Raw genomic sequence first — 23,088 nt, 5'->3', positions numbered from 1 at the left:
CCAGATATGACAGAAAGCTTCATTTATTAAATGACTTTCGTTTTGATATTTGAATTACCGAGCTATTATTGGTCTTAAAACAAGATCTTTAAGCATACGTTCTGGTGCCTAGGAAATGATTAAAGCAACATCTGAGGGAAAATTTAGAGTCACCATATCTTAAAATGCTATGGAAGATGCCAAGTAAAGAGCCCATGCTAGGACAATTGAGATCAATGTGATCTTCACTGGCATCTTTGCTTCATCAGCCCTCAACACCATGGCTTCATATATGGGCCAACAGTTCACCATTGCAAAACCAACTAACAAAATCTGCAGAAGTAGATCTTCAATTCTTCCTTGCCTGAAGATTTGTGCAATGCCCCATAGGAATGAGACCAAGTTGATTATTGCTGCTGTTGTTAGTGGCAAGAACAAGGGTGATGCGACTCCAAACTCAAACATCCCTTTCTTGTATCGCTTGCTTTGTTCCTCTTCCACCGCCTTGCTTGTCACATTGAATCCGAATGTGGAAATGCCAATGGACTTGAGGATGTATTCAACCGACCCAATTGAGAAACTCGAGAGCCCCCTCATCATCCATACTCTCTGATTGTTCCACCACCTTTGAGTTGTCCCCCCAGATAATATTAACTCGAGATAATCTTGCCCATAGGTTCCAAGAAAACAGAATATATACACAAAAAACCAGGGATCTGACATCTGCAAAACCATTCAATTTTTTTCAGTAAATATCAATATTATTATTATTAACTATTATTCTAGTAAAAGGGCATACCTTTGGGAAGATCGAGACATAGTTAAGCAGAGCAAGCTGGGGGAGAAAGGCATAGATCGTAATGGGAATTGACCAAATGGGCCAGAAGGAATAGTAAGCAAAACATAGGCCACTGAGAAGGTTTATGGTGCGGGTGCCATATGTGATTGGGCTATATTTGCAGAAGGCCACTTCAAGGAGGCCAATTGACCATCGCCTGGTTTGATTCAGAAAGTCATGGAAGTTGGTGGGTGAATTTCCCAGAAATGCAGGCCTTTTGGGATGGCAAAAAATGGACTTCCATCCCTCACATTGAAGCATATAGCTAGTGTACATGTCCTCAACCAGTGATCCATACCTAAAGCCCATCTGCTCATTATAGAAAACGCCAATGTTTCCTTTAATTAAACAAGCATTGCAAAACTGGATCTTTAATTCTATATCCTAGTAGTAACCAAGCCTACCTTGGTGCCCCATTGGCTCTGGCTCTGGCTCTCAAAATTGCAGTCTGCAACATGATGCGCCGATGCTAAAATTACCCTGGACTTGATTGACTTGCTCCCTAGGTGATCCTGCTTCAATTCAAAGGTTTCTGATGGGTCCCCAAAGAAGACTTTTCGCCGGAAAAAACCTCCTGTACCTAGATATATAGGGCCTTTCAGTCCATCCATTCCCGTGGGATGAATTTGAAATGTATGCCTGGCTTCACCACCATAAATATCATTCTTGTTGATCCCATAGAAGATCTGAGGAAACTGAACATACGCAAGTTTTGGATCCATAGAGGGGTCTAAGAGATAACACAGCGCACGAAGAGGTGTCTGTGGATCATTGGAGTACATGTCGCTATCTAGGGTCAGGATTACTGGTGCATTAGTCATGGTGGCTGATACACGAAGCTTCAAAACATATAAACAAAAGTATTTGTATTTATAAACACATGGTTGATTCGGAACAATAATGGAAAGAAGAATTGGGCTGTGGGGGCCACTTATTTTGAAAGATCAATCATAAAGCTGGATGGCCATGAGTGAACTTACCAGGGCATTAAGAGCACCGGCCTTGAAATTTTGGGGCAAATTGATGCCTTTCCCTCTGGATACATAAACAAGGTTGGGCATCGTATGGCCCATGACATCCTCATCTTTACCACACTCCAACAAAACCTGTTGTCAATGCATGCCCCACCATATTAGTGTTAAAAAACTTTTTGCCTCCATTAAAAGGCCTCCTTTTTTTCTAGTTAAATCTATTGCCCCAAGTTATGGGGCACACCCAGAATTTTCCTTTGTATATATTAAAGTTCCATTAATATAATAAACCTGGACTACTGGAGGATGATTCTGAGGTGTAAATTCATCTGTCCATCTGCTGAAAGCTTCACTTTCTCCTTCATTAGTCATATAATCACGGCTAATGGTCCCTTCCTGGACAACATTCTCCACCCTAACTCTCATATTCTCATACATCATCTGCAACACAATATCTCATTTGAATGAAAGAGGAACCCTTTTCTCTTTGTTTCCCCACATAAATAAATAATGTGAACGTATTTTCTACAAAGAAATATGTTACCTTGATCCGATCAGTCTCTGGAAACCATGAGTTATTGGATTTAAAATATGCATCGGGACACCTCTCTACAATCTTGTTTTTCTTGCAGTAAGGCAGCCAGTGGGTGGCAAACCTAGCAGCCTCCATGAAAGCAAAGAGGGTCAGCTTCGAACCTCCGTCATCCGATACATACACCGACAACTTCTCTGTCGGATAATCGTATGCCATCACAGACAGAGCAGTGTTCACCACACACATAGGTGGCTCCTTATACGGATCAGCAGTGCATATAAACACATCCAACCTCGGATAATCACTCTCCTTGGCATAATGTTCAAGGTTTTCGATGAAAACCCGACGTTCCACAGGACACATGCGAAAGGCCTGTGAGGTTGCCCACATGAAAGCCAGCACTGCATCAGCCAGAAGAATGAGGAGGGAGACTATGCTGAAGGAGTGGAGTAGAGCAATGCAGTGGCGATACAGCAAAGACAAGATAGCAAAGGAGTAGACTATGGCGAATAATCGGTTTGCAGTGGTTCGACTCTTAAGCACACAGGTGTGAAGAGGAGGGACATGGATGGTGCTGCCATGGCTCTCAGTTGAACTTCCCATTTCTTTGCTGTGTATCATACGGATGAGATTGTCCAAGATCTTGTGCATTTATAAGACTGTTTGAGGAGAGACTATACTCCACAAATTTCCAGCATTAAAAATAAAATATTTTTGTGACCAACAAAAGATTCCATTCATATCCTCCCCAACTGAAAAGCATGGCCATTGTTTCAACCGATAGCTTTCTCATCACTTAATCACGTTCTATTCTTATTGTATTAGCTAAAAACAATCCTTTCTGAAGCGTCTTATATTTTTTACTGATCTTACAAGGAAAAGTTATTTAAACTGGACAGAAGAAAATTTTTATTATAAATATTTCAAATCGTTAAAACAGAGGCTCAAATGGCATCCAATAAAACAAAGAATTGTTTCTCGAAGTCCTGATGAGTCGTTGTCATTAAATAAAAACGGAGAGTCCTTGACCAGAGGAGAAACCCCATCAACACATGCCAAAAATGGGAGAAATCAATGATCATCTTGGACTACATTGAAAATCCAAATGGGAGTACAAAATGTCAGTTAGGCCCGTGACAGACAGCTAGGCACAAGCCTAGGTAGCTGTGAAGATCTTATCCAGCTAGGTTGGTATCTACCACATCCATGAAAACAAAATAATCATTTATATATTCTCCAATGTGAATATTGCTTTGTTTAAAAAAATTATTTAATAATTCAATAAGATAACACGTAGTAGTTCATATTTTGTCATTTACCGAAGAATTCAATAATTAAATAGGATATTCCATTCCTCCAATGGATTGTTTGGCTTGGGAAAAATGATAATAAAAAGGTTTTGAGTATGCTTGAAAGCTGATTGATTTCAAAATTAAGAAGCTTTTTGTGTTTAATAATAATAAAAAAAGTAAATTAAAAAAAAAATGGAAAACACATATATTTGATAAGTTTTAAAAACATGAAACATCATATTTTTTTAGAATATATATATAATTTTTTTTAAATTATTTATTTTTTGTGAACTATTTTTAAAAATAATTATATAAATATAAAAATAATTAAAAATAAAGTATTACAAATAAAATTTATTTTAAAAACAAGTTAAAAATATTTCAAATTTTCAAACTAACTTTATTTCACAAAACATTAGAAAATCATTTTAAAAAATAGTTTCAAAAATTATTTTTTGGAATTATTTCCAAAATTGCGTCCCAAATAGAACCTTTGTCACCCTACTTGATTACTGTGTGCTTTAATGAATTAGGCAAGAAAATTGTTATTTAAAGCGAGGCAACTAACAATTTTTTACATAGTTTTAATTTGATATAGTACAAATTAAAGTTTACAATTTAATCATAAGACAAAGCTTAGTAGATGTAGTGCCAACTATTTATTAGAATTTCTACAAACAATAAAGTTTCACATGGACTTCGGCTCATGGGGTAGCAGCTCAGCATAAATATGATATCCTCATGAAAAATAGTTGCGAGGATGCTGAGAAAATGTAAAAGCCATTAGATGATATTAGAAGAATAGACCCATAATACACCAAAACAATTGCAAAAATACTGAGAGTGTCAAAAAAATGCCATGGAGGATGCCAAATAAAGAGCCCATGCAAGAACAATGGAGATCAATGTGATATTTGCAGGCATTTTGCCTTCATCAGTCCTCAACATGGCTTCATATGGTCGACAGCAATTTACTACTGCAAAACCAGTTAAGAAAATCTGCACAAACAGACCTTCAAGGCTTCTTTGATTGAGAACTTGTATGATTCCCAATGGGGAAAGAGACCAAGTTGAGTATTGCTGCTGTTGCTAATGGCAAGAACAAAGGTGATGGGGCTCCAAACTCAAACTCCCCTTGATTGTATCGCTTGCTTTGTTCCTCATCCACCACCTTGCTTGTCACATTAAATCCATATGGGGAAATACCTAATGATTTTAGAAGGTATTCCACAGATCCAAATGAGAAACCTGTTAGTCCCCGAATCATCCATGCTCTCTGATTGTTCCACCAATTTTGGGTTGTTCCCCCAAATAATATGAAGTCGAGATAATCTTGAGTAAATGCTCCGAGGAAAAGAAATACATATAAGAAAAACCAAGGATTTGATACATGTAAAATTCGAAACCATGCTTCATGTTAAATGCTAAAAGACACCATATATGATGAGGATGTGAGGGAAAAAAAATTTAAAGCTAAAAAAATAAATTCATTGTTTTTTATTTGCCCTTTTTGCGGTCAATTGCAAAGTTAAGAAGGTAGACAAGTTCTATTATTACAAAAGAAAAAATAAAAATAAAAAAGGAAATATAGACACAACTAGGCTACAAATGGTCTTTCTTAAAAAGACAAAGGTCCCACAACAAACAAATAAATTATCATAGATTTTTATGATCATTTTGTGCTCTAATTTTTTTTTCTATTTTTGAGGAAATTTTGATTTTTTTTTTCCTTTTGCACGGTTGTAACCCAATTTAAAAGGATTTCCGGTACTAATTATCATCTAATAATCCTTATTTTTAATATTTCAATGCATATGTGAACCAAATTAACACATCTAAGAGAATTTTGGCTATACTCTACTTGTGTGTTTTCCTATCGAAATACAAAGAAGAGAACCATGAGTGTATGCCTGGTGAGTCCTGAGTATGCACCAATATTTCTCCTTCTTATCATATTGGGTTGCTTCAAAACCCTCCTCGTGTATGAAGAGTAATTATATTTTCATATTTATGTGGGACAAAAGTCAACTAAATAAATGTACTAATACATGGCAACGCTCCTAATTATATCATATTTTTGGACTGACAGAAACAATTATGCAAAGAGCCCAAGCCAAGAATATGGAAATAATAGTAGTTCTGGTGGCCATCCTTCCTCTATCAGTTCTCAAGACCATGGCTTCATATATTGGCCAGCAGTTCACCATCACAAAACCAGCTAACAACATCTGCAAATACAGGCCTTCCAGGTTTTTCTGCTTGAAGATTAGTACCATGCCCCATAGGAATGAGACCAAGTTTATTATGGCTGCTGTTGTTAGCGGCAAGAACAAGGGTGATGAGACTCCAAACTCTAAAATCCCTTGCTTGTACCGCTTGCTTTGTTCCTTGTCAACCACCTTGCTTGTCACATTGAATCCGAATTGGGAAATGCCAATGGATTTGAGCAAGTATTCGACTAAAGAGAATGCGAAACTTGAGGACCCCACCATCATCCACACCCCCTGGCTGCTCCACTACCTCTGGATTGTCCCCCCAGATAATAAGAAGTCTAGACAATCTTGTGTGCATGCTCCAAGGAAAAGGAATATGTATAAGAAAAACCTAGGTTCTGAGACCTATAAATTAAACCACATTTAAGTGTATAATTTGAAACCCATAATGCTAATGAAGGAATGGACACATACCTTGGGGAAGATTAAGAGACACGTTTGAGTAGGGCTAGCTGGGGGAGAAATGCAGGCCTTTTGGGATGGCAAAAAATGGACTTCCATCCCTCACATTGAAGCATATAGCTAGTGTACATGTCCTCAACCAGTGATCCATACCTAAAGCCCATCTGCTCATTATAGAAAACGCCATTGTTTCCTTTAATTAAACAAGCATTGCAAAACTGGATCTTTAATTCTATATCCTAGTAGTAACAAAGCCTACCTTGGTGCCCCATTGGCTCTGGCTCTCAAAATTGCAGTCTGCAACATGATGCGCCGATGCTAAAATTTCCCTGGACTTGATTGACTTGCTCCCTAGGTGATCCTGCTTCAATTCAAAGGTTTCTGATGGGTCCCCAAAGAAGACTTTTCGCCGGAAAAAACCTCCTGTACCTAGATATATAGGGCCTTTCAGTACATCCATTCCCGTGGGATGAGTTTGAAATACATGCCTGGCTTCACCACCATAAATATCATTCTTGTTGATCGCATAGAAGATCTGAGGAAACTGAACATACGCAAGTTTTGGATCCATAGAGGGGTCTAAGAGATAACACAGCACACGAAGAGGTGTCTGTGGATCATTGGAGTACATGTCGCTATCTAGGGTCAGGATCACTGGTGCATTAGTCATGGTGGCTGATACACGAAGCTTCAAAACATATAAACAAAAGTACTTGTATTTATAAACACATGGTTGATTCGGAACAATAATGGAAAGAAGAATTGGGCTGTGGGGGGCACTTATTTTAAAAGATCAATCATAAAGCTGGATGGCCATGAGTGAGCTTACCAGGGCATTAAGAGCACCAGCCTTGAAATTGTGGGGCAAATTGATGCTTTTCCCTCTGGATACGTAAACAAGGTTGGGCATCGTATGGCCCATGACATCCTCATCTTTACCACACTCCAACAAAACCTGTTGTCAATGCATGCCCCACCATATTAGTGTTAAAAAACTTTTTGCCTCCATTCCTTTTTTTCTAGTTAAATCTATTGCCCCACGTTATGGGGCACACCCAGAATTTTCTTTTGTATATATTAAAGTTCCATTAATATAATAAACCTGAATCACTGCAGGATGATTCTGAGATGTAAATCCATCAGTCCATCTGATGAAAGCTTCCAATTCCTGCTTGCTATTGATATAATCATGGCTAATTATCCCACTCTTAACCGCAGTCTCCACCCTAACTCTCATGTTCTCGTACATCAGCTGCATCATAATTCAGGAATGATTTTGATTATTAACCTCTAAATATTACTATGTATGATTAATTATTTATCGTAATTACAAATGTTGTAGAATAATTTGCAACTGTGTATAATATAGTAGGTAACATTAGTCAAATGATGTTGGCTCTGGATATGAAGGATCATGAAAAGATTAAGTCAGCGGTAGCGAAATGAAAATGTATCCAATGTGTGGGGACAAAGAAAAACAAGAAAATCATATTAGGACTTAGAAATAATACCTAATAAGGGTGGAAACAAGGTTATCTCAGCTGATGGTAACGTTTCAACTAATCTTTATTATTTTTATCACTAAAAAAATATTTGTTTCAACATACAGAACATACATCCAAGAGAGAAATCTAATTAGGTTGCTTCCAAATTCCAACATAAAACAATATATTTTTGGAAAAATAGGTGAAGTTTATAGAATGTGTAGAAGAAGATGATAACTCCAATTCTGAAGATTCATCAAGTGGAATTTTTTGTTGTTCGCCTATGCCGATCGGATAATTGGATGCTTAACCTTCAGTTATTGCTGAATTGTATGGATCGAAGAGTGTGCTTGTGTTTGGTGAGACCTAATTCAAAGAAATCAAGTCATGTGAATTGTAGAAGAAAATACCAATCAATATGCAAATTACGGGTCATGTTAATTTTGAGTGTTGTTCAAGCTGATGAGATTAAAAGTATTCCCTTCTTCCACTAGGCATTATAATTGATCCTACTTTATGAACAATTTTATCACATACTGTTGAATCTCTTAAGTTACCTTAATTTGATCAGCCTCAGGGAACCACGATGAGGGGTTTGATTCAAAATAGGCCTCTGGACACCTCTCTAAAATCTTGTTCTTCCTGCAGTAAGGTAGCCAGTGGGTTGCAAACCTAGCAGCCCCCATGAAAGCAAAGAGGGTCAGCTGCGAACCTCCATCATCTGATACATATACTGACAATTTCTCTGTTGGATAATCATATGCCATCACAGATAGAGCAGTGTTCACCACACTTATAGGTGGCTCCTTGTATGGATCAGCAGTGCAGATAAACACATCCAGTGCCGGATAATCACTCTCCTTGGCAACATGTTGAAGGTGTTCGATGAAAACCTGACGTTGGGTTGGACACATCCGAAAGGCCTGTGCGGTTGCCCACATGAAAGCCAGCACTGCATCAGCTAGAAGAAAGAGGAGGGAGACTACGGTGGTGGTGTGAAGTAGAGCAAGGAAGTGATGATACAGCAGAGCTAAGATGGCACACAAGTAGACAACTGCAAATACTCGGTTTGCGCTGGTGTGATGCGGTAGCGCCCGTGTGTGAAGAGGAAGGCATTGGCTCTGATCGGTTAGACCTCCTCCTCCCATTTCTTTGCTGGTCATTTACCTGAATGGGGTTGACCAGTTTGTCTTATATCATAGGATTCATTATAAGAAGTTAAAACATTTTCTCCGGAGACTAGCTTCCAAAACCATGGTTTGTAACTATTGGATATTTTATTATTAGGGTAGGAGAAAAGTCAAAGTTCATCTTTCCTAACAAATAAAGTTCTGTAAAGAACCAATCTCGCAGACAGTCTTTTATTAGTTAAGAATTCTCTCCGCCTTGGAAATTTCGGGTGTATCATGCATATTCGTATCTCATCATCATCCATCTTTATCTAAATTCTACTGTAATTGTCTTTAAACTATTTCTTTAAAATGTATCACTTTTCTTATTCAAATTCAAAGATTTTTTTTCTCTTAATTTCTCCTTAAGAAATGTTGTATGATACTTCTATTGGTGGATAATCATATGCCATAGCAGATAGAGCTGTACTCTCCACACCTATAGGTGGCTCCTTGTATGGATCATCAGTAGGGTATATAAACACATCCAACGATCAGTTGGATTCATCTGAAAGACCGGTGAAGTTATCTACACAAAAGCACTGCATCAGCCAGAAGAATCAAGAGGCAGACCATGGAGGTGGAGTGGAGTATTTGATCAATGAGGTTATATTTGTTGGTTCTTAAAACATGCCACACAAAGTACATGCAAATCTGCTAGAAAATTAAGGAATGAAAAAGCAGAGCATGAGCAATAAAAACTGAGCAGAAGTATATAAAAGTGATTAGGTTTTAGTGTAATTCATCAGAGAAGTTTTCATTTTATGACTTGAATTACCAATTATTGATCTTACAGCAACACCTTCAACCATACATTACAGTAGCAGAAGTACAATATTTGTGGAGACAGTGAGAATATATTAAAGTACAATGGAGGATACCAAGTAACGGGCCCACGCAAGAATAATGGAGATGAATGTGATCTTCATAGGCAATTTACCATGGCTTCATATAGTGGCCAGCAATTTACCATTGCAAAACAGGCTAAGAACATCTGCATAAACAGATCTTCAAAGCTTCTTTTCTTGAAAACTTGTGCTATGCCCCATATGAATGAGACCAAATTGATTATTGCAGCTGTTGTTAGTGGCGACAACAGGGGTGATGCCACTCCAAACTCGAAAATCCCTTGGTTATATCACTTGTTTTGTTCCTCTTCAACTACGTTGCTTGTGACATTAAATCCAAATGTGGAAATGCCAATGAACTTCAGTAAGTATTCAGCCAATCCAAAAATGAAGCTTGAGAGTCCCTTAATTGTCCAAATCCTCTGATTGATCCACGTCCTTTGGATTGTTTCTCCAGCTAACATAAACTTGAGACACTGGTGCCCATAGGCCCCAAGGAAAAGAAATATGTACAATAAAAGCCAAGTGTCTGAGGCCTGCAAAACCATACAATTTGTTTAACAACCATCAACTATACTAGTAATCATGACTTCATAACTATAATGCTATTGATTCCTTGAATGGACAAACCTTTAGGAAGATTGAAGCACAGTTAAGCAGAGCTAGCTGGGGGACAAAGGCATTGATGGTAATTGGAATGGACCATATGGGACCGAAGGTGTAGTGAGCATAACATAGCCCAGAGAGATGGTTTATGGATCGGATTCCATAGGTGATTGGACTATATCTACAGAAGGCCACTTCAAGGAAGCCAATACACCATCACATCATTTGACTAAGTATGCTGTGGAGGTTGATGGGTGAATTTCCCAGAAATGCAGGTCTAGGATTGCAAAAAATGGACTTGGATCCATCACATTGCAGTCGGTAGCTTGTGTAGAAGTCCTCACGCAGTGTTCCATACCTAAAGCCCATCCGCACATTGTAGAAAACACAAATCAGAGAGTACCCACTTCTCCATTATTCTGTTTCTGCTATTTTACTTGTTCTGCCTCAAGAGGACGGTTTCCACTCCCTCATCCACTGCACCAGTACTTCCAAGCAGTATGAATCAAGAAGCTTCATTTCTCTCCCCAGTTAGTCCTCTATCTCCTTCTCTCGCTCTCATGTTTGTGCAGCTTGTTTTTATAATTTGGTATGAATTTGTGTAATGATATCTTTATAGTCTGATGTTTCTGTAGTCACGTGAGATGGTTTGAAGGGAGAGCTCAAAGGCAAGCTTCCAACAATCTTGTTTGATGAAGAATCAAAGGCAAGGGACTCACAGTAAGTTTTAGTATTTGACATTCTCATTACGAAATTTTTGCAAAGCTGTAGGGCTATATCCTGCTCACTACTTGGTAAGCAAACCAAAAAGTGAACCCTGAGGTTGCCAATAACAAAAGTTACTCTAAGTAAACACACCTTTCAACATTTTTTGAGGACATATACCACAATTTACCAGGAGCCAGGTACAAGTTGCATTTTTTTACCCATGAATTCGGGTTCAAATCTCCAGTGACATCCACTATTTTCTGAAAAGCACTGGTCCAAACCATCTTTAGAAAAAAAGAAGTATGACATGAATAGCATCTTTAGATTTTGCCCAGAAAAATTAAAAGGAAAAATGAAAATCCCCTCTTAAATATTGGCCTTCCAATGTCAAAAGTAGGACAAGCATCAATACACAAACCTTATGGTAAAATCCCTTAATTATTGGTTTTGTTGATGTTGAAGTTGAACCCAACTTTATAATCATTGGAAGAAGGAATGTGTTTATTAATACTCAATCAACCGTGCCCTGCTATGAAAGATAATTAGAACTTCACAGAGGTATAGAAATCATTGTGCTTATACCTATCTCCCAGCCAAAGATTGTCATGATCCGATAATTATTTGGCTCCACTTTTAGATAATCGGATGATTGTTTACCACTTCACAAATTATTACATTAGAATTTTTTGTTAAATTTTATTTATTTATTTATCAAATATGCATTCTGTAGCATGACTTGAACTGAATGTAATAATGGAACTTCTGAAAATTTCGCAGATGTTGTGTTTGCCTGGGAGAATTTAAAATCAAAGAGGAGTTACACCAGGTTCCGTCGTGCAAACATATATTTCATGCCGACTGCATATGCCCCTGGCTTCCTATAAACTCTATTTGTCCACTCTGTTTCTGCTCTGCCTTCCTCAATACCAAAGCAGGCAATCCAGTGGCCCCTGTTAGACCCGAACATCGCCAGCAAGATAACCAGAACTCCAAGTAGCACAGACAAAATGTCTCTTCGCAGCAACAAGAAGAAGAAAACATTGGTGTTAGGTTGGATATCTCTGATTTTTCCAGAGGACAGCAGATGGTACCAACAAAGGATTGTCTAGCTCGAGTTTAAGAGAGCCTGGAAGATAGTCTGAGTTGCCCACTTGCATGGACAGTGAAATGAGTTATGAGGACCAAGAATCAGTTGTTCTTCACATTGAAACACATTCAGAAACCTAAGGGAAGTTGAGTGAAGTAGTTTAGAGATTGATTGCTAGTTTATTAATTTCATCAGGGAGTATAAGGTATTGTAAACAGCACAGAAAAGAACTTGAAAACAATTCTATAGAGACAAGTACTCAAAATGCCATAGAGGATGTTGAGTAAAGAGCCCATGCTAGAACTACAGAAATCACAGTAATTTTCAGAGGCAATTTCCCTTGGTCTCGCCTCCAGGCCATGGCTTCATATACTGGCCAGCAGTTGACCACTGCAAAACCAGCCAAGAACAGTTGAAGAAACACATCTTCTATGCTTCTTTGCCTGCCGGCTTGAGCAATGCCGGATAGGAATGCGACCAAGTTGATTATTGCTGCTGTGGTTAGCGGCAAGAAAACCGGGGATGGGACTCCAAACTCGAAGATCCCCTGCTTGTATCGCTTGCTTTGTTCTTCTTCAACCACCTTGCTCGTCACATTAAACCCAAATGTGGAAATGCCAACATACTTCAGCAAGTACTCAACCAATCCGAACGTGAAACTCGACAGTCCCCTCATCATCCACGCCCTCTGATGGTTCCACCACCTTTGTGTCGGCCCGCCGGATAATACAAACTCAAGATAGTCTTGTCCATAGGCTCCAAGGAAAAGAACCACATATAACCAACACCAAGGATCTGATATCTGTAAAACCATGTTGAGTTTTCTTAGTTGAAATCGACTCAATAATATAATGCTAATGGATGCATAGATGGGCATACCTTTGGGAATATTGAGGCAGAATTGAGCAGAGCTAGCTGGGGGAGAAAGGCATAGATGGTGACAGGAATCGCCCAAATCGCCCAGAAGGTATAATGAGCAAAACATAGCCCTGAAAGGAGGCTTATCGATTGGACTCCAAAGGTGATTGGGCTATATCTGGAGAAGGCAACTTCAAGAAGGCCAACTGACCATCTCATGGTTTGATTCAGAAAATCATGGAGGTTGATGGGTGACTCCCCTAGAAATGCAGGCCTTTTAGGATTACAATAAATGGACTTCCATCCTTCACATTGCAGCAGACAGCTTGTGTACAAGTCCTCAACCAAAGAGCCATACCTAAAACCCATCTGCAAATTGTAGAAAACAAAAAACGAATCCAAATTTGTGCTCAAAAACTGGTTTTGTTTGTTTTCTTTGAAAATGCAAATTAGTACAAGTAACTAAGCCTACCTTTCTGCCCCATTCGGTTTGGTTCTCATACTTGCAGCCTGCGACATGGTGTGCCATTGCCAAAACCTCTCTAGACTTGATTGAATGGCTAACCTGCCGATCCCGGTTCATTTCCAGGGTTTCAGATGGGCAACCATAGAAGACTCTTCGGCGGAAAAAACCTCCAGAGCCGACATGTATGGGGCCTGCTAGTCCATCCATTCCGGGCATATGAACTTCAAACACATGGCTCAGTTCACCCCCATAGATATCATTCTTGTTGATCCCATGGAAAACCTGAGGAAACTGAACGTACCCAAGTTTTGGATCCATGGAAGGATCTAAAAGGTAGCACAGCGCCCGCAGAGGCGTCTGTGGATCGTTGGAGTACATGTCGCTATCCAGGGTAAGGATCACTGGTGCATTTGTCATGGTGGCTGATACTCGGAGCTTCAAAATTTAAACAAAATTGGCATATTCATGAAGATAGGCGATTCAGGATGATTAAAAGGAAAAAAAATAGAGTAGGGGTTACAAAAATTTATGTGGATTTGTACTGGAACATGAGCTCTAAATCTTACCAGGACGTTAAGGGCACCAGCCTTGAAACGGTGGGGAGAATCTGTGCTTTTCTCTCTGGAGATGTATACAAGGTTTGGCATCCCATGGCCAGTGACATCCTTGTCTTTGCCATGCTCTAATAGTACCTGTTTTCAGGGCTTGTAAGAATGCATTTCGTTACATTTGCTGCTGAAATTAAAATGGATAAAGACCCATGTAGATTCTACTAAATATAAGTGATTAATTTTCATTAAAAATATTTAAACTGAGGTGATCTCTTTAAAAGACAATTTTCAATTAGTGTTATAGAAAGAGCCATTTTTCAAAAATCCTTTACGGCTTGTGCCCAATCATAAATTGGCGTGATGTAAATCGGAGGGGACCCTTTCTAACAACTGCTAATGACCGATTAGAAGTTCCATGAAGATAAACCTGAACTACTGGAGGATGGTTCTGAGGTGTAAATCCATCTGTCCATCTGCTGAGAGCTTCACTTTCTCCTTCCTTAGTGATATAATCATGGCTTATGCTCCCTCTCTTTACCACATTCTCCACCCTCACTCTCATGCTCTCGTACATCATCTGCATACATAATTGACAAATCATTTTGGTTATTCAACGATTGCTATACGCTTTCAGTCCGTTATTTTCTCCATAAATATTACTTACTATATGTACAAATTTATTAATTTTTATAGCTTGGTAGTTCATTAATTATAAGTATAATTATAATATGTTTATAATATAAAAAACGAATTAAAATTCACTTCAACTCTTGTTTATTATTTTATTTAATATTTTAATTATAAAATATTTTAATCTTTATAATGAAATATAAAAAAATTGATATAATTAATTATTTAATATATTTATAATTAAAAATTGTTTTTATTTTAAAATTTTGCAACTATATAAAATTAATAAATTTATATGACTTAAAGGTATTATAAAAGGTGAATTAACTAAAATTTATATCATTTTCGAGTTGTCTCAAAATTGCCGCCCATGGTTGTGGAAGAAATAAAATAATTGTTTACCTTGATCTGATCGGTCTCTGGGAACCTTGAGGGGTTGGAGGATCCAAAATGTGCCTTTGGACACCTCTCCACAACCTTGTTCTTCCTGCAATAAGGCAGCCAGTGGGCGGCAAACCTAGCAGCCTCCATGAAAGCAAAGAGGGTGAGCTTGGAACCTCCATCATCCGATACATATACCGACAACTTCTCTGTCGGATAATCATATGCCATCACAGATAGAGCTGTGTTCACCACACTCATAGGTGGCTCCTTGTATGGATCAGCAGTGCATATAAACACATCCAGCCCCGGATAATCACTCTCCTTGACGTATTGCTCAAGGTGTTCGACGAAAACCTGACGATCGGTTGGATACATGCGAAAAGCCTGTGCGGTCACCCACATGAAAGCTAGGACTGAATCAGCCAGAAGAAGGAAGACGGAGACCATGGAGGTGGACTGGAGTAGATCAATGAAATGGTGATAGAGTAGAGCTAAGATGGCACAAGAGTAGAGAAGTGCGAATGCTCGGTTTATGCCGGCCCGGGGCATAAGCATCTGGGTGTGAAGAGGAAGGCGTTGGGTGCCTGCCATGGTTTTGGTGGTAATGGAGATAGATAGTTGATGATGCTGTGCTGGTTTCGTCTCTTAAATAGAGGAAATGGACAAGGGTTTTCTTGTATTCTTCGCCAACTATATGAAGCGAGAGAACCTAATAGAATTATCGATTGTTTTAAGAAGACTAGGATGGATGTGAATCAAATTATTCTTTCTTCTAAATTGCTTATATTTAATCAAATTATTCATTACCCTAAACCATAAACCTAGTCAATTATACCTTTTATTTTTTATTTTTTAAGATAGTAGAACTTAAAAACAGTTATTAAAAACAAGTTTAAGAAAATATGACCAAACAAGCCCTTAATCTTAGAGGATTTGAGCTTAACATGCATATTATATTTCTTAATAGATAGACAATGCATTTCCTGTATTTGATGTATGCATCACAATTTAATCATGGACTTAAGTGCTCTTTGGTAATTGTTTTTTAAAATAGTTATAAAAAAATAGTTTTTGAAAACTTTTCTTTAATGTTTTATCAAATAAAAATCTTTTTGGAACTTGAAATGTTTTTAATCTATTTTTAATATTTTAAAAATAATTTTTATATTTAGAACTTTATTTTTAATTATTATATATGTTTATATAATTGTTTTTTAAAATATATATATAACTCTTAAAAAACAAGTAAAAATAATCGAAAACAACTAAAAGATGTTTTCTAAAAGCATCTTTTTTTTTTATTGTCAAATACGTTTTCTTAATTTTTTGTTCTAAAAAATAAAAAAGTATTCTAAAAAACAGTTGGGAGACATATTCGTAATCTCTAACCAACAAATTTTCTATTTGTAAGGGACAATTGAATGACATGATGATTAATTAAATACAAAAATAAAAATATATCTACTTAGAATATTTACTATATATAACTAAATTTTGCAATTGATGTTGTACTACTAAAGTTTGGGGTTCAAAAAGAACCTTTAAAAATATTTAAATAAAATTCTTAATTATAATTCTTACATCTTCTAATGTGGTTTTGTCTATATTTTAAAGAATCATAAATACCTTAAAATATCATAATTATGCTTATCTTTAATAAAAAAATTTCTGAAATACAACCTGCAAATATAAAATTTAATGATCGATCATCACAATAGTTATTATTTCTTTTTTTACTTAAGGCTTGCATATGGCTGACTCCGGCCCCCAACCAACCATTAACTATTCTACCTCAAAATAGAAGAACATATAATTGAGAGAATCAGAGTCAGCAAATCTCAAAATGCCATGGAAGATGCTAATAATCTGTAAAGAGCCCATGCTAGAACAATTGAGATCAATGTGATCTTCACTGGCAATTTCCCTTCATCAGTCCTCAACACCATGGCTTCATATATGGGCCAGCAGTTCACCATTCCGAAACCAGCTAACAACATCTGCAGAAGTAGATCCTCAAGCCTTCCTTGTTTTAAGACTAGTGCAATGCCCCTTAGGAATGAGGCCAAGTTGATTATGGCTGCTGTTGTTAGTGGCAAGAACAAGGGTGATGCAACTCCAAACTCGAAGATCCCTTGCTTGTATCGCTTGCTTTGCTCCTCTTGAACCACCTTGCTTGTCACTTTAAACCCGAAAGTCGAAATCCCGTTGGACTTCAGGAAGTATTCAATCCACCCAAATGAGAAACTTGAGAGTCCTCTCATCATCCACATTCTCTGATTGTTCCACCACCTTACCGTTGTCCCCCCGGATAATATGAACTCCAAATAATCTTGTCCATAGGCTCCAAGGAAAAGGAATACATAGATGAAAAACCAAAGATCTGAGACCTGTAGAACCATGTGGATTTTCTTGCTAAATATGATTTCCATTGTTAATCATGTATACATAATTATAATACCATGGATGAGATACATACCTGTGGGAAGATTGAGGCGGAATTGAGCAGAGCCAGCTGGGGGAGAAAGGCATAGATGGTAAGGGGAATCGACCAAAAAGGCCAGAAGGCATAATAAGCAAAACCTAGCCCTGACAGAAGGTTTATGGACCGGACTCCATAGATGATCGGGCTATATTTGCAGAAGGCTATTTCAAGGAGGCCGACTGACCAACGCGTAGTTTGATTCAGCAAGTCATGGAGGTTGAGGGGTGAATTTCCCAGAAATGCAGGCCTTTTAGGTTTGCAATTAATGGATTTCCATCCCTCACATTGCAGCTGATGGCTCGTGTACAAGTCCTCAACCAAAGAACCATACCTAAAGCCCATCTACACATTGTATAGAAACCAAAAATAGTATCCAAACATGTTCTCCAAAAGTGGTATCCCTACATGGGCTTTGTTTCTTTTCTATATTTATGATGTGATAAATGCAAACTGGTACAAGTAATTACTATCAGCATACCTTGGTGCCCCACTTGGTTTGGTTCTCAAAATTGCAGCCTGCAACTTGGTGAGCCATTGCTAAAACTTCTTTGGACCTGATCGATTTGCTCGTCAGTTGATCCTGGTTCATTTCTGGGGTTTCTGATGGGCCACCAAAGAAGATTTTTCGCCGGAAAAAACCTCCAGAACCTACATGTTGAGGGCCTGCCAACCCATCCATTCCGGACATTTGAACTTGAAACACATGCCTTAGTTCACCACCATATATATCACTCTTGTTGATCCCATGGAAGATCTGCGGAAACTGAACATACCCAAGTTTTGGATCCATTGAAGGGTCTAAAAGATAGCACAGCACGCGAAGAGGTGTCCGTGGATCATTGGAGTACATGTCGCTGTCTAGGGTCAAGATCACTGGTGCGTTTGTCATGGTGGCTGATACTCGAAGCTTCAAAACATATAAACAAAAGTATTTGTATTTATAAACACAGGGTTGATTCGGAACAATAATGGAAAGAAGAATTGGGCTGTGGGGGGCACTTATTTTGAAAGATCAATCATAAAGCTGGATGGCCATGAGTGAGCTTACCAGGGCATTAAGAGCACCAGCCTTGAAATTGTGGGGCAAATTGATGCTTTTCCCTCTGGATACATAAACAAGGTTGGGCATCGTATGGCCCATGACATCCTCATCTTTACCACACTCCAACAAAACCTGTTGTCAATGCATGCCCCACCATATTAGTGTTAAAAAACTTTTTGCCTCCATTAAAAGGCCTCCTTTTTTTCTAGTTAAATCTATTGCCCCACGTTATGGGGCACACCCAGAATTTTCCTTTGTATATATTAAAGTTCCATTAATATAATAAACCTGAATCACTGCAGGATGATTCTGAGATGTAAATCCATCAGTCCATCTGCTGAAAGCCTCCAATTCCTGCTTGCTATTCATATAATCATGGCTAATTATCCCACTCTTAACCGCAGTCTCCACCCTAACTCTCATTTTCTCGTACATCAGCTGCATCATAATTCAGGAATGATTTTGATTATTAACCTCTAAATATTACTATATATGATTAATTATTTATCGTAATTACAAATGTTGTAGAATAATCTGCAACTGTGTATAATATAGTAGGTAACATTAGTCAAATGATGTTGGCTCTGGATATGAAGGATCATGAAAAGATTAAGTCAGTGGTAGCGAAATGAAAATGTATCCAATGTGTGGGGACAAAGAAAAACAAGAAAATCATATTAGGACTTAGAAATAATACCTAATAAGGGTGGAATTCAAGGTTATCTCAGCTGATGGTAACGTTTCAACTAATCTTTATTATTTTTATCACTAAAAAAATATTTGTTTCAACATACAGCACATACATCCAAGAGAGAGGTCTAATTAGGTTGCTTCCAAATTCCAACATAAAACAATATATTTTTGGAAAAATAGGTGAAGTTTATAGAATGTGTAGAAGAAGATGATAACTCCAATTCTGAAGATTCATCAAGTGGACTTTTTTGTTGTTTGCCTATACCCATCGGATAATTGGATGCTTAACCTTCAGTTATTGCTGAATTGTATGGATCGAAGAGTGTGCTTGTGTTTGGTGAGACCTAATTCAAAGAAATCAAGTCATGTGAATTGTAGAAGAAAATACCAATCAATATGCAAATTACGGGTCATGTTAATTTTGAGTGTTGTTCAAGCTGATGAGATTAATTGACAAATCATTTTGGTTATTCAACGATTGCTATACGCTTTCTGTCCGTTATTTTCTCCATAAATATTACTTACTATATGTACAAATTTATTAATTTTTATAGCTTGGTAGTTCATTAATTTTAATTTTAATTATAATATGTTTATAATATAAAAAACGAATTAAAATTCACTTCAACTCTTGTTTATTATTTTATTTAATATTTAATTATAAAATATTTTAATCTTTATAATGAAATATAAAAAAATTGATAGAATTAATTATTTAATATATTTATAATTAAAAATTGTTTTTATTTTTAAAATTTTGCAACTATATAAAATTAATAAATTTACATGACTTAAATGCAATGTTTTTAGAATTGGATCAACCATCGAACCGGAAAAGTTATCGGTTCACGGTTCGCTGGTTGGACCAATGGTCGAATCACTGCCGAACCGTTGATGTAACCAGGGTTAATCTGGCTCTTCTGAGTCAATTATGGTGTCCGCCAACGGATGGTTCCTATTAGGTTGGCTTACGCAGAAAGTGACATAAACTACTGTTGTTGGCCTATGCTTCTTGGGTAATGGACACCATAAACCAAAAAGAAGGGGAAAAAAAATGGAAAAAGAAAAGGAAGAAGAAGGGGGGAACGTCTCTTATCCCTTGCTACAAGGGAAAACCCCTTGATGCTTGTGGCAAAGTTTTCTGCAAATGGTCCTTCATGGGATAATCCAAAGAGGACTAATAATGAAGTATATATTCTCAAGGGGCAAATGAAAGAAAAAAGGAAAAAAAAATAATAATTAAGGCTCCTAAGGTGGAGTTTTGGAATTTTACCTTAATCTGATCGGTCTCAGGGAACCATGAGGGGTTGGACGCAAAATAAGCTTTGGGGCACCTCTCTACAATCTTGTTCTTCTTACAGTAGGGTAGCCAGTGGGAGGCAAACCTTGCAGCCTCCATAAAAGCAAAGAGAGTCAGCTGGGAACCTCCATCATCCGACACATATACCGACAGCTTCTCTGTTGGATAATCGTATGCCATCACAGACAGAGCAGTGTTCACCACATCAATCGGTGGCTCCTTATATGGATCAGCAGTGCATATAAACACATCCAAACCCGGGTAATTACTCTCCTTGGCATAATGCTCAAGGTGTTCAATGAAAATCTGACGTTCTGTGGGACACATGCGAAAAGCCAGAGTAGTTACCCACATGAAAGCCAGCACTGCGTCAGCTAGAAGAATGAGGAGGGAGACTATGGAGGTGGAATGGAGTAGAGCGATGAAATGGTGATATAGCAGAGCCAAGATGACACACAAGTATACAACTGCGAATACTCGGTTTGCTGGGGTCCGACGCATGAGCGCCCTTGTGTGAAGAAGAGGAAGGCCATGGCTGGCGGTGCTCTTCCTCTCAGTCGCCCCCTCACCTCCCATTTTTCCCCTGCTGGTCCGGTGCCTGGACGAGATTGTCAGGACTCTGTAGTAAGCCTTAATAAAAGATGTGCTCCAGAGTAGGACTAGTCCAAGAATGTTATAGTTTTGTCTTCTTCAACCAAAGATGGCGCCAAGAAAATGAAATTGGATGTCTTTATCAGGAGGAAGAAAAACAGTGTGATGCAGACGTAGTCTTGTATTCTTCTGCCAATGTCGTAAAGAGACTAAATTCAAGAAATTATCGACTGCTTTATTAGGAGAAGAACAGTGTATGTAATTATTGAGCTCAAGAAACATTTCAGTGTTTTGTTGGGACAAAGAAAAGTAAAGTCGTGTGAACTTGTCCACAATTACGTCAGGAGAGTCAACTCTGGAAATTTTAATCCATGAATAGTCAGCACACTTCAAGGATTTTTGGCCCAACTTGGGGTGATTTAAAATTAAAAAGTAGAAATGTAGATGTGAGTTGGCCTAAAAAATATTCCCTATTTAGACTGTCTTAGCCACGTAGATATCCATGTTGGTTGAGGTACTCTTGTTTTCTTTCCAAAAAAGGTAGACATGATGTTAAGTAAAAATGATGTGTCTCTTCTTGATTCAACTAGGGAACTAATGGAGCAAACAATGAGAAAATTAATCAAGTCCCCATATCTTAGAATGCTATCGAAGATGTTAAATAAAGAGCCCATGCTAGAATAATTGAGATCAATGTGAGCCCATGTTAAATAAGCTTTGGGGCACCTCTCTACAATCTTGTTCTTCTTACAGTAGGGTAGCCAGTGGGAGGCAAACCTTGCAGCCTCCATAAAAGCAAAGAGAGTCAGCTGGGAACCTCCATCATCCGACACATATACCGACAGCTTCTCTGTTGGATAATCGTATGCCATCACAGACAGAGCAGTGTTCACCACATCAATCGGTGGCTCCTTATATGGATCAGCAGTGCATATAAACACATCCAAACCCGGGTAATTACTCTCCTTGGCATAATGCTCAAGGTGTTCAATGAAAATCTGACGTTCTGTGGGACACATGCGAAAAGCCAGAGTAGCTACCCACATGAAAGCCAGCACTGCGTCAGCTAGAAGAATGAGGAAGGAGACTATGGAAGCGGAATGGAGTAGAGCAATGAAATGGTGATATAGCAGAGCCAAGATGACACACAAATATACAACTGCGAATACTCTGTTTGCTGGGGTCCGACGCATGAGCGCCCTTGTGTGAAGAAGAGGAAGGCCATGGCTGGCGGTGCTCTTCCTCTCAGTCGGCTCTCCCCCTCCCATTTTTTTCCCTGGACAAGGTTGTGAGTACACCGTAGTAAGCCTTAATAAAATATGCGCTCCAGAATAGGTAGTGTCCAAGAATGTTATAGTTTTTGTCTTTTTCTACCAAAGATGGCGTGAAGGAAAGGAAATTGGATGTCTTTGTCATGAGGAAGAAAAACAGTGTGATGCCAATGTCGTAAAAAGAGTAAATTCAAGAAATTATCAACCGCTTTATTAGGAGAACAGTGTATGAAATGATTGTAGGTGATTTTCTAAAATACTTTTCAAGAAAACATTTCTAATAAAAATATTTCAAATTTTATTACTTTCTGTCACATATGTCTGCTCATTTATTCAACAAATATATTTTTTTGTCGGTATGCTTTAAGGGGAGTTGGCCCAATATGGTTCATTTAAAATTAAAAAGAACAAATGTGGATGTGATTTGGCCTAAAAAATATTCACTATTCAGAGGGTCTTAACCACGTGGCCATGTCAGTCGAGGTACTCCGTTTTTATTTAAAAAAAATAAACATGTAGACCATAGTTGGGTTTCTACCTAACTTTTAAAATAAATATAAATGACGTGTCTCTTCTTGATTTAAAAAATATAAAAAGTCCCTTTTTTTTTATTTTTAGTGATTCCCCT

At 37.9% G+C, this 23,088-nt stretch overlaps 4 protein-coding genes across 5 annotated transcripts in view; all 4 read right to left on the bottom strand.

Moving 5' to 3' along the window:
* Window positions 1-21,232, bottom strand: part of LOC100244488 (cellulose synthase-like protein G3) — a 34,646-nt gene extending 13,414 nt beyond the window's left edge. Inside the window, exons 1-6 of one of the 2 annotated variants that reach the window (XM_002264728.5) lie at window positions 20,572-21,232; window positions 18,894-19,043; window positions 18,612-18,737; window positions 18,042-18,470; window positions 17,558-17,905; window positions 16,769-17,468 (exon numbers count right to left, since the gene is read on the bottom strand). In XM_002264728.5, coding sequence (XP_002264764.1) covers window positions 16,920-17,468; window positions 17,558-17,905; window positions 18,042-18,470; window positions 18,612-18,737; window positions 18,894-19,043; window positions 20,572-21,174 — 2,205 coding nt within the window. In that variant the 5' untranslated portion in view covers window positions 21,175-21,232 and the 3' untranslated portion in view covers window positions 16,769-16,919. Of the gene's footprint in view, window positions 1-16,768; window positions 17,469-17,557; window positions 17,906-18,041; window positions 18,471-18,611; window positions 18,738-18,893; window positions 19,044-20,571 lie in introns of those variants that run through there. The other variant, XM_059742596.1, reaches the window with a different exon arrangement.
* On the bottom strand, window positions 8-9,000 carry LOC100259871 (cellulose synthase-like protein G2). The gene is made up of 12 exons (XM_019226135.2): window positions 8,332-9,000; window positions 7,393-7,542; window positions 7,120-7,245; window positions 6,550-6,978; window positions 6,323-6,454; window positions 5,703-5,870; window positions 2,333-2,965; window positions 2,080-2,229; window positions 1,798-1,923; window positions 1,222-1,656; window positions 779-1,126; window positions 8-702 (listed from the first exon to the last, which is right to left on the bottom strand). The coding sequence occupies exons 1-12, from the start codon at window positions 8,935-8,937 to the stop codon at window positions 160-162; spliced, it is 3,846 nt and encodes a 1,281-aa protein (XP_019081680.2). The 5' UTR covers window positions 8,938-9,000; the 3' UTR covers window positions 8-159.
* Window positions 12,324-15,673, bottom strand: LOC132252536 (cellulose synthase-like protein G3). The gene is made up of 6 exons (XM_002264692.5): window positions 15,100-15,673; window positions 14,495-14,644; window positions 14,083-14,208; window positions 13,523-13,951; window positions 13,072-13,419; window positions 12,324-12,994 (listed from the first exon to the last, which is right to left on the bottom strand). The coding sequence occupies exons 1-6, from the start codon at window positions 15,670-15,672 to the stop codon at window positions 12,452-12,454; spliced, it is 2,169 nt and encodes a 722-aa protein (XP_002264728.4). The 5' UTR covers window position 15,673; the 3' UTR covers window positions 12,324-12,451.
* A 427-nt stretch (window positions 21,233-21,659) lies between the features above and the next one.
* On the bottom strand, window positions 21,660-22,457 carry LOC132254874 (cellulose synthase-like protein G2). The gene has a single exon (XM_059741734.1). It carries the CDS (start codon window positions 22,455-22,457, stop codon window positions 21,660-21,662), a length of 798 nt encoding a protein of 265 aa, XP_059597717.1.
* Between the last annotated feature and the right edge of the window lie 631 nt (window positions 22,458-23,088).

The sequence above is a fragment of the Vitis vinifera genome, chromosome 2, assembly GCF_030704535.1.
Source record: "Vitis vinifera cultivar Pinot Noir 40024 chromosome 2, ASM3070453v1".
In the NCBI taxonomy this organism is placed as follows: domain Eukaryota; kingdom Viridiplantae; phylum Streptophyta; class Magnoliopsida; order Vitales; family Vitaceae; genus Vitis; species Vitis vinifera.
The sequence above is the reverse complement of the archived record's forward strand: the minus strand, read 5'-3'. Positions and strand labels throughout refer to the sequence as shown.

Bases quoted from the DNA above. Each gene is read 5' to 3' on its own strand.
- LOC100259871 (XM_019226135.2), bottom strand. From the start codon at position 8,937: ATGACCAGCAAAGAAATGGGAGGAGGAGGTCTAACCGATCAGAGCCAA. The intron at 7,543-8,331 runs GTAACTTAAGAG...ATTATGATGCAG, and splicing joins CTGAGGCTGATCAAATTAAG to CTGATGTACGAGAACATGAG. The intron at 7,246-7,392 runs GTTTATTATATT...CATTGACAACAG, and splicing joins ATCATCCTGCAGTGATTCAG to GTTTTGTTGGAGTGTGGTAA.
- LOC132252536 (XM_002264692.5), bottom strand. From the start codon at position 15,672: ATGGCAGGCACCCAACGCCTTCCTCTTCACACCCAGATGCTTATGCCC. The intron at 14,645-15,099 runs GTAAACAATTAT...TTATGTATGCAG, and splicing joins CAGAGACCGATCAGATCAAG to ATGATGTACGAGAGCATGAG. The intron at 14,209-14,494 runs GTTTATCTTCAT...CCCTGAAAACAG, and splicing joins ACCATCCTCCAGTAGTTCAG to GTACTATTAGAGCATGGCAA.
- LOC132254874 (XM_059741734.1), bottom strand. From the start codon at position 22,457: ATGGGAGGGGGAGAGCCGACTGAGAGGAAGAGCACCGCCAGCCATGGC.